The following is a 14,058-nucleotide window of genomic DNA, read 5'->3' as shown; positions in this document are numbered from 1 at the left end:
CCTTGATTCGGGCATTCCATCGATCCTCCTCCCCAAATATTTAACAATTTAATCCACTACACTATCTATTAGTCAAAAAAAAATAAAAAAAATAAAAAAAAACATCTTTTGAATTTTTATTGAAAAATGCTTAGATAATAACGCCGTAATAGTATGATACAACTCATAAAAATATAATCGTCTTCAAAGAATCGTGGGAATTTGTTGATATGTGGCAATCTGACATCAGAGAATTAGTTTTATTTGAAAACCAAACCAAGCTGGCCAATTCTATCTGATTCGGGCAGTATTTCTGTTTAGACCCACAGGTGAAAGCTAAAGCATCAGATACCATGCGACAGTCAACTCATACATCATGTAAGATATCCTTCACGCCAGGCATTCATGTCTCATGACATGTAATTGTTCATTTGGAAGATTAAAAAAATAGTAAAAACCTTCCAAAGAGTAAATGTATGTTACAGACAATAAAGCAGATTACTTCCATAAAATAAAAAAAAATTAAAGCAGATTACTTGATTTTCAAGAAAATAATAAAACTAAAAGTAAATATTTATTACCACTAGTGACAAAGTAAAAATTCATCACTTCAATAAAGCAGATTTATATCAGTCCCAAAAGAGAAAAAATAGTGCAACTCTACATTATATTTACATTTCTTAAATTTGCTTTCGAGTTCTTGAATACTTGAATGAAAAACCATGGCAGGTGTTCTTAAAACAGAGCTAAAAGTAGAGCTCAAGAACTTGCAATTGACACAGATAACAAGTACACCATAATAGGGTGCTTGGGAGAACCATGTCGAAGGAACTTGGCAAAATGACCCCATGACTTCGAGAGAAGGGGTGTCAGTAGGTGCGGTAACAACTATGAAGAGTAACAAGGATGTTACGCAGATTTATCACTTTCTTGTTCAGATTTAGAATCTTTTGCCTTTCTCTCCATGACCTGCTGGATGCCTTCTTGGTACCCATGTATAAAACTTTGAAGAGCATCTCTATATGCAGACGCTCTTGTCATGTACACCCGCTGCAGAGCAGGCTTTAATGTCTCCATTCCTCCCCTCGCAGCCACAGCTATTTGTTTTTATTTCCAGAGAAAAGCATTAAACATAATCAGATCTCAAACCCTTATAACTGGAAAGCATAAAGATTTAACTAAAAACAAGTACTCTTTTGTTGTTTATGTTTTAGAGAAGGGGGAGATGAAATGAAAAAAGCTTATTACGACAGAAAAAGAAAACGACGCAGGCAAGAGACAGAGGCCTATGTGTTGTTATCACAACAGATTGGTAAAAGTTACAGAATCATAACCCAAATTCTATACAGAAGTTTAGAGACACAGGCAATCGACAGATGAAAGAGCACCCAAACACAAAAACTAGCCAGAAAGAACTGCCTTGCAAAAAAGTGTCCGCAAATCTTCCTTTCTATATTTGTTACTTATACTGGTTTACTTTATCTTCCCTTTACAGGTATTCTTTTGTTGTTTATGTTGTTAGAGAAGGGGCCGATGAGATGAAAAAAGCTTATTACGACAGAAAAAGAAAATGACACGGGCAAGAGAGAGAGAGGACTATGTGTTTTTATCACAGAGTGGTAAAAGTTACAGAATCATAACCCAAATTCTATTCAGAAGTTTAGAGACATAGGCAATCGACAGATTAAAGTGAACCCACACACAAAAACCAGCCAGGAACAACTGCCTTACAAAAAAGTGTCCGCAAATCTTCCTTTCTATATTTGTTACTCATACAGGTTTACTTCATCTTCCCTTTACAATCATAAAGTTGAACCACTTTCAAAAGAAGCATATGTAGATTTTTTATTTTATTTTATTTTATTTGAAGCTGTTTGGATATGCAAACAACTATTAAAAAGTTAACCTACTGTACTTGAAGCAGAATTGATGCATGTAAAATATTTGATGGGATCGAATGATCAAGTTGCATGATTCAATGATTATTTATGCCAACTTCCTAAGTAAGAACATTGCAGGACACCAATGCAAACCAAATCAAAGAACAAAAAGCAAAGATCTATAGGGCATCAGTCATTATCTTCGTAGTCATATGCATGCATACATCATATAGAACAAGCAGGCATTCCACTAAGTTATTGTTAAAATGGTCACACTGATCGATATGGCAGCATAATGTAGACATTACTTACCAAGATCCTCTAAGGTTGAGGGTTCTTTCTCTTTAGCCGTTCTCTGTGCTCCACCAGGTCCATCTTCACTCTCTTTATTCTTATAATCATTAGGTCGCAGTTCAGGACCAACATCCCGCACCCAGCTGGCAGCATAAAGCCTAGAAGCCTCCTTCAACACCTGACAGCCAATACAAGGTATAAAATTATAAATTACCATCCTTCATGTTAACACCACATGCATAAATGTACTAATAAGCTTTAACATATCCTAAGCAAGAAAACATAGTTCATACTCAATGAAAACAAGACAAACTTTATCTGAACCTAGATGAAAAGAAAAGCAATAGCCAAATATTATTAATAGCTCAAATCATCAGAAACAAAATCAACTTTAACACTCAGAACTTCAAATTTTAATGCATTCTACGGTTGAACAATTGACCTTATTATCAAAATTCATATCAGAATTGGTCAAGAGAAAGATCAAATGGTTAGATTAGCCAAATAAGAGGCTGGTATGTACCCAACCCCCGTGTTAGATAAACAGTTAAAACACACAAACTAAAACTAGACTCTTTCTACACGGGTCGCTTCTGCTCAGTAGCACTTTTATATTAGTACTTTTATCATAAGCAATTAAGCGTATAAGTAGATTTCAGTGATAATCCAAGTGTTTCCTGGAAAGCACCTATCCGTTAGCTCAATAGTACTTCTCCATGAAGCAATTGTTAAAAAATGTGTTTTCTGATATCTGAAAGGTCAAAAGAACTCCCAAACATGCTGTAACTTGTCCAGTTTATTTTCAAAAAGCATTTTAACAATCCAGTACTTGTAATTACTTCAACGATCCATGAGTTAGTTAAAAGAATTGTATGTGAGTATGATTAACTACATAGCCTATATCTATATGTGTAATGGAAATGAATGTAAGGGGCATACCAAGAACCACTCATGCATGGTGAGCTTACGGCGCTTCTTGATATGAGGAGGGTCCGGCAGCGAAGATGGAAATGCAATCTCTTTCAGATCATAACGTATGTAATCATACACTTTCCGACACACCACCCTGACCTTCATTTCTGTGGCGCCGTTAACGTCCCTCAATTTGTGATGTGGACTCCAAACTTCTACCTTTGCAGTGACTGATACTCGAAGCCTAATTCCATATGTTGCTGTACTGCACTGGTACAGACTTCCAAGCCACGGCTACCTGTCCAACACTAATATCCATCCAATGCAAGCGACAAAACAAAACCACAAACCATGTCCTCAACTGCAATGGGTCCAATCCAAATGCATCCATCTAACTACTAATTACGCATTTCTTTGTCGAAAATGATTCAAGAAAAAAAACGACATGTAAAAATTGAGAGGAAAAAATAATCCGCAAATAAGAACAATAATTCATAATTTCAACTCTATTTCTAATTCTTTTCAGTTTTCGGAACAAGAATCACAAATCAAACGAGCAGAAGGAGAGAGAGAGAGAAAAGGAGTCGGAGAGAATAGTCACCTGGTTTGCGACGAAGCTGGAATAGAGAAAGGAGGGTTGAGCCTTCGGACTGGTGGAGTTCCGAGAGAGAGAGGGGTTTGACTGCAGCAATGGATTCTGACGGTGGTGGGTTGGGCCGTGGGGAGTGAGGGAGGGAGGAAGAGGGAAGAAGGGGGCGGGTATTTGGTTTGCTGGGTTTTGTTTCCTGAGTCTTTTTTTTTTTTTTGGGTAAGTTTGTGGTCAATTTCAATTCCTTACAACATCTTTAAAGCATTTCACTTTCATTTCTTAAGTACTATTTTATTTCAATATAATACATCCATTACATTTTCCATCCGTTCAACCGTTAAGTGCTGACGTGGCTGCCACATTTATGACACATGGCTACCAAATGCCTACCACTTGGCAAAAAAAATAAAAAACCTTAATCTTCTAAATTAAAATAAAAAAAAACCAAAAACAAAAGCTGAACTCGCAACCCCCTACCCACCCAACCTGCAACCCAGACGAAGAAGAAGAGGAGAGGAAAAGAAAGGAAAAAAAAACCCATCTTCATCTTCCCTGACTCCCTTTCCTTGCAACCCACCCCTTTTTTCCCCCTCCCATCTTCCCCAAACCCATCGTGCACCTATCCTCCACCTCCTCATCCACACCCACTACCTACAACCTAGAAAAGAAGAGGAAAAAAAAAACCCATCTCTATTTCCCTGCAACCCAGATCCCGTCTTTCCCAATAAGGAGTGGGGTGTGTAGAGGAGGGAAGAGGATGCGTGCGAGGGTAGGTGCGCTGGTTTTTTTTTTTCTTTTCTTTTTTCTGGGTTGCAGGTTGGGCTTGGGTTGGGGAGAGGGAAGCTGGGTGCACAGAGGAGGCAAAGGACGGGTGCGGAGGAGGTGGTGGAGGATGGGTGCGGACGGATGGAAGATGATGAGGCTCCGACCTGGGGGGGGATTTGGGTCTCGCGGGGGGGGCAGGGGGTATAGGATATGGGTTTCGCACGAGGGCGGGGTGTGGGGTGGGGGGGGGGGGGAGGGGTTTAGGGGATCCGGGTTTTTTCTTCTTGTTCAAGGTTTTGGGGGTGGGGTGATGGGATTTGGATTTTCTAACCTTTTTTTTTTTTTTTTAATTTAGAAGATTAAGGTTTTTCTTAGAAAAAAGTTTAATTTTTTTTTTTTGCCACATGGCGCACATCTGGCAGCTATGTGGCATAAATGTGGCAGCCACGTCAGCACTTAACAGATCAATGGATGGAAAATGTAACGGAGGTATTATATTGAAATAAAATAGTACTTGAGGTATGAAAGTGAAATGTTTTAAAGATGTTGTAAGGAATTGAAATTGACCCCAAACCTGAAGTGGTAAAGTGTAATTTACCCTTTTTTTTTCTTTCGAGGTTTTATCTGCAAGGGACATTTGTCAATTTGACTCCTGAAATTGTACAGAGAAGTTAATTTCTTCTTGAATTTTAATTTTAATCAATAACTTCATGAACTTTTATAATTACCAATTTTCTTCTTGAACTCTAACTTTAACTGATTACCTCCCTAAAGTTTTATAATTAGTTAAGTTTTCATTCATTTTGGTCAGGACAATACATGATAATTGTATAAAGGAAAAAAAAAAGGGAAAATTAGACAGATGAAAATTTTTAAAACGTAAAGCTATAAGAGAAATTGACTATTTATAAAATTTTAAGAGGTAATTGGCTAAAGTTAAAATCCAGGGGAAAAGTGGCTGATTATAAAAGTTTAGGGGTAACGGGCCTACAACAACAACAAAACATTTTCCCATTAAATGGGGTCGGCTATATGATTCTAGCGGCATTGCGCTCGGTTCTGTGTCACGTCTTCCGTTAGATCCAAATACTCCAAGTCTTTTCTTAGAGTCTATTTCAATTCTCTGTTCTTTTGCAAGATAGATCCTAGGTAGCGAAAGCGGTCACTCTTTCGTACTTCTTGGTGTCCAATCGTCACCTCTAACTCATTTGAGTCTCCGTTTGCACTGAATTTGCACTCCATATACTCTCTCTTTGATCAACTTAGGCGAAGACCTTTAGATTCCAACACTTCTCTCCAAAGGTTAAGCTTCGCATTTACTCCTTCCTAAGTTTCATCTATCAACACTATATCGTCTGGGAAAAGCATACACTAAGGAATATCATCTTGAATATGTCTTGTTAACTCATTCATTACCAATGCAAAAAAGTAAGGACTTAAACATGAGCCTTGATGTAACCTTACAGTTATGGGGAAGCTTTCGATTTGTCCTTCATAAGTTCTTATGATAGTCATTGCTCCATCATACATATCCTTTATAGTTTGGATATATGCTACTCGTACTCCTTTCTTCTCTAAAATCCTCCAAAGAATGTCTTTTATGACAGTCATTATTCCATCATACATATCCTTTATAGTTTGGATATATGCTATTCGTACTTTTTTTTTCTCTAAAATCCTCCAAAGAATGTCTCTTAGGATCCTATCATACGTTTTTTCCAAATCTATAAAGACCATGTGCAAATCCTTTTTCATCTATATATTTCCATCAATCTTTATAAGAGATAGATTGCCTCTGGTTAAGCACCCTGACATGAACCCGAATTGGTTGTCCGAGACCCATGTCTCTTGCCTCAGTCTATGCTCAATTACTCTCTCCAAGAGCTTCATTATATGACTCATTAACTTAATACCCCTATAATTCATGCAATTTTGTACGTCACCCTTATTCTTGTAGATAGACACCAAAGTGCTATTTCGCCACTCATTTGGCATCTTCTTTGTTTTCAAAATCCTATTGAAAAGGTCTGTGAGCCATGCTATACCTGTCTCTCTCAAGACTTTCCACACTTCGATTGATATATCATATGGGCCCACTGTTTTTCTATGCTTCATTTTTTCAAAGCTACAATCACTTCTTCCTTCCTAATTCAACGGTAAAAATAGTAGTTTCTACACTCTTTTGAGTTACTCAACTCTCCTAGAAAAGTACTCATTTCATGTCCTTCATTGAAAAACATATGAAAATAACCTCTCCATCTGTCTTTGACCGTATTCTCTGTAGCAAGAACTCTTCCATTCTCATCTTTGATGCACCTCACTTAGTTTAGGTCCCTTGTCTTCTTTTCCCTTGCTTTAACTGGTTTATAGATATTCAACTCTCATTCTTTGGTATCTAGACGCTTATACATATCGTCAAAAGTCGCTAGCTTAACTTCTCTCACAACTTTCTTCGCTTCCTTCTTAACTTCTCTAAGGGGTAACAAGCCTAATGGCTAAAATTAAAGTTCAGGGAAATTAGCAGCTTTATATAAGTTCAGAGAGAAACTAACAAATACCTCTTTATCAAATGATGGCGTACTGATTAATTTTGTGTATAAAGCATCGTTTGACAGTTCGGACTGTACTGACTATTTCAGTCGGATAGGATAAATAGTCATCGGATAGTACTGACTAAATTAACGGACATTTGGTGCAATATCAGATAACGACCGCATTATTTATACTATGCTTCGTGTTGTGCCGATAAGAGGAAGAAAAAAAAACCCAGCTCGTTGTCTTCTTTTCTTCATCTTTCCCCGATCAAATTGCCTAGATGAAATCTTTCATAATTTTCAAATCCTATCATTTTCTATCAAATCCTATTATCAATTTCCAGCAAAACTTATCATCTTTCTCAATTTGAAATATTTCCCAAGAAAACCTAACTTACAAATCTATCATCAATTCATCACCACCTTTAATTTCCTTCAAAAGCCCAAACGAAATCTTTCCCAATTTTGAGTTTAATTACCTCACAACAAAGTATCAATCACTAATTAATCCAAAATCTCTCAATTTAGTCCATAACATTTTCTACCTGACTAAATAATACGGTGCTTTTGGAGCGTAAAACCAAGCGGGTGTAAGCCGTATAAAAGAGGTAGGACCAGATTAATTAATCCGGTGACTATTTAATATGTATGGACACCAAACACCTGGTTTCGTATTCCTAGTCCTATCTGGTACCTTATATAGTGTTAGTGAATGTACAACTGGCAACAAATTAGCAAGGGAACATAAGCGAGACAGAGAAAATGGGGACAGAGGATTAAAGATCTATCAACTTCCCAACAAAAGGGTGCTTTTTTGCTCACCCACATTAACTGTGGTGTATGCTCAACACACACTTTCTAGGCTGTCATGTGTCATCCCACTCAACCATAGTTAACTTTTGTAATTGATTTTAAAAAAAATTCAAAAATTAAAAACTAAACATAAATAAAATAATAAAAACCGAACAATCACCAAAGCAACCACTTGTCCCCTAGGCGCCGACCAACCCTTCATCTCTCTCGCTCCCTTTTTCACTGTGTCCCCTCTTTCTTCTCCATTGTTGTTTATTGCATCTTCACCAACGACGGCTCCGCTTGGATCCATCATGATCAAGTTGTACAGAGAGATGGAAATTATAGGCGCCGGAAGCGACGGCTCCACATAGAGCACATCGTCTGGTGGGTGGGCCCACGCACCACTTACCATATCCTCCTTCATCGTGTTCGAGAACCGCCACGAATCCTGCCTCTCTCCCACCTCCATGACATTATTTGGGGCTTGGTGGGCAGACCTTTCCTCAATTTTGCTTTTTTATTTTCTGGGTTTTCGGGCTGAGGGAAGGTGGAACGATGTTGATGCGGCGGAGGGACGAGGAGAGATGGGAGGAAGGAGGAAGATAGGGATGAAACTATTGAGATAAAAATATTAACTAAAAATTAAAAGGTAAATGCTAAAATGATGATTACAGCATTATAATAATAAAATGCTAGCAGAGAGCACACACTTTATGTGTGTGAACAAAATAAGCATATAATTGTCATTTTCTAAAAAAAATGAGGGTAAAATAGGAAATATAGGGATATGATTGTCATTTTATCAAAAGGTACAAAATTAAAGCATCTTCAACCGCCTATCTCCTCCCACGTTTTCCTCAAGCGCAATCACTTTAGTTCATTCAAACTATCCAAAAAAAAAAAATCATGATTTCACTTACGTATATGAAAAAATAATGGTGGAACAATTTCTCTTAATAAATGCATATTTTTTATCTTATTTAAATATTGTGATATAAAATTACAATTTTGTCCTCTTTATGTAAATATTGTGTATCAAAAGTGAAAGCAAAATAAGAAAAAAAGAAAAAGTTCAAAAGATACAAAATTACTATTTTGTCCTCCACATGTCAACATTGTGTTTTCAAAAGTGATGGCAAAATTGGAAGAAAATGGGATAAAAAGTTGACAAACGCTCTTCTCTTAATATAATAAAATAGATTAATAATAAATAAAAATTTTAATCAGGGTCAAAAATGCACCCCCAACAATTTACGCAAACGACAAGAAGAGCCAATCAAAGCTTACCGCTAGTTCCTGTGGCTCAGAAACCCAAACACACCCTCACTCGATCAATCCCACTCTCACTCGTCCCTTCATCAGAGCCGTCATTCAGGAGCCATGGCCACCGCGAGAGTGCTGACCGCCGCCAATACTTCCTGCTTGCTCTCCAAGGCGACGTCGTTCCTTCCGAAGCAGAGTCCCTACAGCACTACCAGCCTTTGCTTCACCAGAAGAAGAGCAGCGTCGCTGTCGTTGTCGTCTTCGTCCAGGAGCTGGAGGTCCTTCATTTGCACAGCTATCTACAATCCCGAGGTTCAGATCAAGGAGGAAGGCCAGCCCGAAACCCTAGACTACCGCCTCTTCTTCGTCGACCGTTCCGGTCAAAAGGTTTGCTCTCTTTCCATTTTTCCGTTTTCTGTTGTGTTGTTTGTTTGGATTCTGAGAAAATGCAGGAAAAAACTGGACAATGTGAAAACTTCCCATAAATGCATAAAATGTGGTAATAACTCATGAATTCTTAAATTTCTTACTATATATACTATTTTTTTGGTAATTAATGGAATAATGGAAGCTTCTGATGGCCAGAAAAGGTGTGAATTAATTTTGAATTATTTTACTTTAGATGGCATATATTTCATTGAGGTCTCTCCGTTTCAAATTTGATTGAGTTTTCAGGATTGTGTCGTTTTGGTTGGGAAATGGAGGCAACAAAACGAAATGAAACATTCAGTAACCACGTTAGGGCCTTAGAGAGAGGACTGATGTAATGCCATGGTTTGTGATTATATGGATATGCTTATGTGTTTTCTTTGTTTGAGATTAAGCCCTTGGCTGTCTCTGATTATTCGTAGTTCAAATTTGTACTCAAACGAGAAAATGTGTATATGCAATTGTAAGAGGAATTTCAAATTGCCGGAGTATTCGATACATCGTTGGGTTTCTTCACGCTAATTAGTTCACCTTGTTTCAATCTGCTATAACAATGTGTTGGTTTATACATAGGTTTCGCCTTGGCATGATATACCGTTGCAAGTGGGTGATGGTGTATTCAACTTAGTGGTTGAAATACCCAAAGAATCAAGTGCAAAGATGGAGGTTGCTACTGATGAGCCACACACCCCGATAAAGCAGGATACAAAGAAAGGAAAACTTCGTTACTATCCGTAAGTCTAATTTTACTTTTCTCAAGGTTATATTATAGTGTTTGTTCTTGTGATGCTTGGATATGTTACCTGAATCAATGTAATTTTTGGCTAAGGGTGCATCATGACTATAAGTAAGTCACTGTTGCTGCTGATTATCTTTATTTGTTTAATTTCTTAGATGCACATTTTTTCCCCTGGGTGATAGATGCCCGCAGATAAGGACATGCATATATGAGTAATACGCAGATAAGCACATGCATATATGAGCAATATTGTGGCAAGAGTTCGATATTTTAGTTTACTTGTTTTTTTCCTATAAACCAATTAAGAAATGGGGATTGGGGACTGAATAGAGGACTTCTTACAAACTAATGTTACACAACCACTTACCCAAAAGTTTAAGATGATAGGAGATGGACAAACAATGTATATTGAGGTTACACAACCTTCTGTTACCATTATTTACAGACATGCTAGAGTAGTTACTCTCATTCCACATATCTTACGCTTTCTTCCTTTGGAACGACATCACACACATGCTATACACACTCTGGACGTGTCATCTTCTGTTTATATTATTAAGAGAAACATATACAATTGTTTCTTTACATATAAAAGAAAAAGAAAATTCACACTATACGAAATAATTCCATTAAGCAATTTTAGTTATAAAATTAGGAACTAAAGTTTATAAAATGACACATTACCTTGCTTCCAAGTTACTCTTTTTATCTCATCATTTCTAAGTGTGTCTTTCTTTTACGCAACCACCATGACATTGCACGGGTATTGGGTGTGCACGATCTATCTATCATTGTTTATTTAAATTCTTAAAGTTATCTGATGTGTTCCCCCACCCTTAGTGTAAATGCATCGTTGTATAAAAAAAATAGTTATCTATCTGAATGCCTATCCTTCTCAGCTACAACATTAATTGGAATTATGGGTTGCTTCCACAAACGTGGGAAGACCCATCGCTTGCTAACGATGAAGTTGAAGGAGCATTTGGGGATAATGATCCAGGTATGCTCACTTGTCTGTGTTTTATGTTACCAACTTTTGTCTGAGGCAAGTGTCACCTTTAGAAGGAAAACTAAAAATCTTGTTTTTCTACAACCTGTAGTTGACGTTGTTGAGATAGGTGATAGTCGGAGAAAGATTGGTGAGATTCTCAAAGTAAAGCCATTGGCTGCTTTAGCTATGATTGATGAAGGGGAACTTGACTGGAAAATTGTTGCAATTTCATTGGATGATCCAAGGGCTTCTCTAGTTAACGACATTGGTGATGTTGAGAAGCATTTCCCAGTATGTATTACTTTTAACCAAGCACTATCAAATTTCTGTAATTACACACTCACCAACCCTTGCCACCGTAATTAATATATTCAATTATAGATGTTTTCAGATTTTAAATTCATTGTTGTTCCATTATATGATTACTGTAAAAAAAATGGATAAAGTCTACCTTAACTCTTTTGAGTGAAGTGGATGGTTATGATATACGTTACTGTTTAGTTACAATTTATCTACCTTCATAAACTAGAGTAAGCTTTTCGAATGGACTTAGTACGTGTGTGGTGTTGCGAGTAAATTTTGTACTAAAATGAAAGGAAATGGTGATAAATATTTTTCACATAAAAATGTATGGGGATAAAATTATTGTTGAAAACAACTAAAGGCATTGGTGGTCATGGTAGTTCTTATTTTTATCATAATTAATCCACAAGCCACATTGGCATTTGTACCTGGACATTACTCATATGCTAGTAGGAGTGGAGTGGTTAAGGGTAAGCTGAAGAATTAATTTCAGTAAAATGTGCCAAAACCCATGAGGCTTAATCTTATGGTTTACTTCAGGGGACTCTCACTGCAATAAGGGACTGGTTCAGAGACTACAAGATACCTGATGGAAAGCCTGCTAACAAATTTGGTCTTGGCAACAAAGCAGCAAACAAGGTAATTTTACAGTGACATTTTCAATTGCTATCCCTGAATCGTTTTGAGTACTCTATTTGTTTTGTCTATTTTTCAATTCTATCTAGGCTGCCAAGTTGCTATTATGGAGTGTTTCTTTTTTCTTTTTCCCATTATTGGTTCCTTTATTGATTCAGTCACCAGCATTTGTTGACACTCTGGCCTAGTAGTATAGTACTCCTTGCAAAGTGCCAGTGTTGCAAGGAGGGATGACAATATTTGATTACAAAATTAGTTATGGGGGGAGGGTGAAGGTCATCGAATGATTACTCCTGTTTTATAGCCCAATTACTTGTTCTAGAGCACACACTGATGGGTTTAGAAAATGCATTTGTCCAAGTCAAATCTGATTTTCTGATTTCAATGTCTTCAATAATTGCTTATGTAAATGCATAATTCATGAAGACTGTCTCTTTATGTCATCGGACTTGAGTGTATCAAGAGTTTACTTCAAAATCAGGCAGTAGGATTGGGGTGCAGTGGGAGGGTTTAAGGTTAAGGGCGAGGTAATTGTTTTCTTTGCAGTATTTATTTATTTATTTTTTTGGTGTGATACATTTGATATGTTGCATGGACTCAATATTCAGGAATAGGGCATGCTTTAAACGAATTGGTGTCCCACAACATAAAGGCAGTCAAAACACGATGCATGAATCTACCTTAGCTGGACATTAATTGCAAGTCTTAATTCATGCATCATTGTGAAATTAGTATAGTGGTCATGGCATGCGGGAAAATATACCTGCCAACGTAAATAGGTAGCCAACTTTGGCTTGGGTTCTAGTTAGTTCAGGGTTTTAGTTGCTTCTTAGTTTTTATTTGTCTTGTTTGAATTCCATGTTTTATTTGGTAAACTCCTAGTCTTTTTAATCAATCATCCGACAGTTATGTGAGTCTAAAGTATTTTGGAAGATTAGGATTAAATAATTAAGTAATCAAGGGGTTGGATCCTTGGGCTGCTATTACCCAGGTTTAAATGCTGTTTCCAGAGGGGATTTGCATGCAGCTTTTTTCCAACTTATCGCAAACAATCAGATTTAGGGTTTCTCTTTGGTCTCTTTGCCTTAGAACTCATCTATCAACATTCCAATTTGATCCAATTGCTTTCTCTCTATCTTTTGTTTTTGTTTTTATGGATAGGGTTACGTGATTATTTATTAAGAAATCAAGGTCGATGATTTGATTTTTAAGTCTATAGAATTACTCTTTTAAGAGGCTTTGTGCATGGTTTTATGCTGCACATTCAGAAATTTCTGATTAAAGACTTCGCTCTTGGGTCTGTCGCCCCTAAAACTTAAGTTCGATGTTCTAACTTTGATCGTATTGGTTGTTAGTTATCTCTTGTTCCTGTCTATTTATTGCTGGAAATTCTTTCCTGGTGTGGTTTGGTACTGTCCACAGTAGCATAACACTAATTGTCGCACTTAAACCTTCTTCTCTTGCTTTTCTTGTATAAGCAAAAAACAAATAAATTCATTGCCACCATCTGCAAAACATTAGATATGAATTATACAACCTCTGCGTGCGTGATGTGCTTTATGTCTAATTTTAGAAACATTTCCTATGATGAACAGGATTATGCTCTTAAGGTCATATCCGAAACCAATGAATCGTGGGCAAAGCTTGTCAAGAGATCAATTCCTGCTGGAGAACTATCACTTGCATAGATAAATTGCTAGAATTGGAATTCCACTCCACGCGCCTAGATATATTTTGTTTCTTGGTGATTCATTAGAGATATTTCCTTTTGACAAACTGGTGATGCTAAGCTGGACTTAGCCCCTAGTTTTGTGTTCTATTATGCAGCATACTGCAGGTTTGGAATAATGGTGGTGAAGTAGCAAAGGTATACGTTGTTTCAAAGTCCCTAATCTTGTGAGATCTATTCCCAGCCTCAAAGTGGTATTTGGACATCCGACTTGTTATTT

At 37.1% G+C, this 14,058-nt stretch overlaps 2 protein-coding genes across 5 annotated transcripts; one reads left to right on the top strand and one right to left on the bottom strand.

Moving 5' to 3' along the window:
* Nucleotides 1-534: 534 nt before the first annotated feature.
* LOC137729851 (uncharacterized) lies at nucleotides 535-3,797 on the bottom strand. 4 transcript variants are annotated; one of them, XM_068468895.1, is made up of 4 exons: nucleotides 3,667-3,797; nucleotides 3,093-3,477; nucleotides 2,172-2,331; nucleotides 535-1,076 (listed from the first exon to the last, which is right to left on the bottom strand). In XM_068468895.1, exons 2-4 carry the CDS (start codon nucleotides 3,228-3,230, stop codon nucleotides 889-891), a joined length of 486 nt encoding a protein of 161 aa, XP_068324996.1. In that variant the 5' UTR covers nucleotides 3,231-3,477; nucleotides 3,667-3,797; the 3' UTR covers nucleotides 535-888. The 4 variants fall into 4 exon arrangements, with proteins under 4 accessions (XP_068324996.1, XP_068324997.1, XP_068324998.1 ...); XM_068468896.1 differs by having other exon boundaries at nucleotides 3,093-3,426; nucleotides 3,667-3,791; XM_068468897.1 differs by having other exon boundaries at nucleotides 3,093-3,373; nucleotides 3,667-3,791.
* Nucleotides 3,798-9,034: 5,237 nt separating this feature from the next.
* Nucleotides 9,035-13,979, top strand: LOC137729764 (soluble inorganic pyrophosphatase 6, chloroplastic-like). The gene is made up of 6 exons (XM_068468785.1): nucleotides 9,035-9,398; nucleotides 10,014-10,174; nucleotides 11,079-11,179; nucleotides 11,280-11,461; nucleotides 12,014-12,112; nucleotides 13,705-13,979. Exons 1-6 carry the CDS (start codon nucleotides 9,129-9,131, stop codon nucleotides 13,795-13,797), a joined length of 906 nt encoding a protein of 301 aa, XP_068324886.1. The 5' UTR covers nucleotides 9,035-9,128; the 3' UTR covers nucleotides 13,798-13,979.
* Nucleotides 13,980-14,058: the final 79 nt, after the last annotated feature.

Source organism: Pyrus communis, chromosome 3 (genome assembly GCF_963583255.1).
Source record: "Pyrus communis chromosome 3, drPyrComm1.1, whole genome shotgun sequence".
NCBI lineage: Eukaryota > Viridiplantae > Streptophyta > Magnoliopsida > Rosales > Rosaceae > Pyrus > Pyrus communis.
This window is presented reverse-complemented; position numbering and strand designations above follow the sequence as displayed.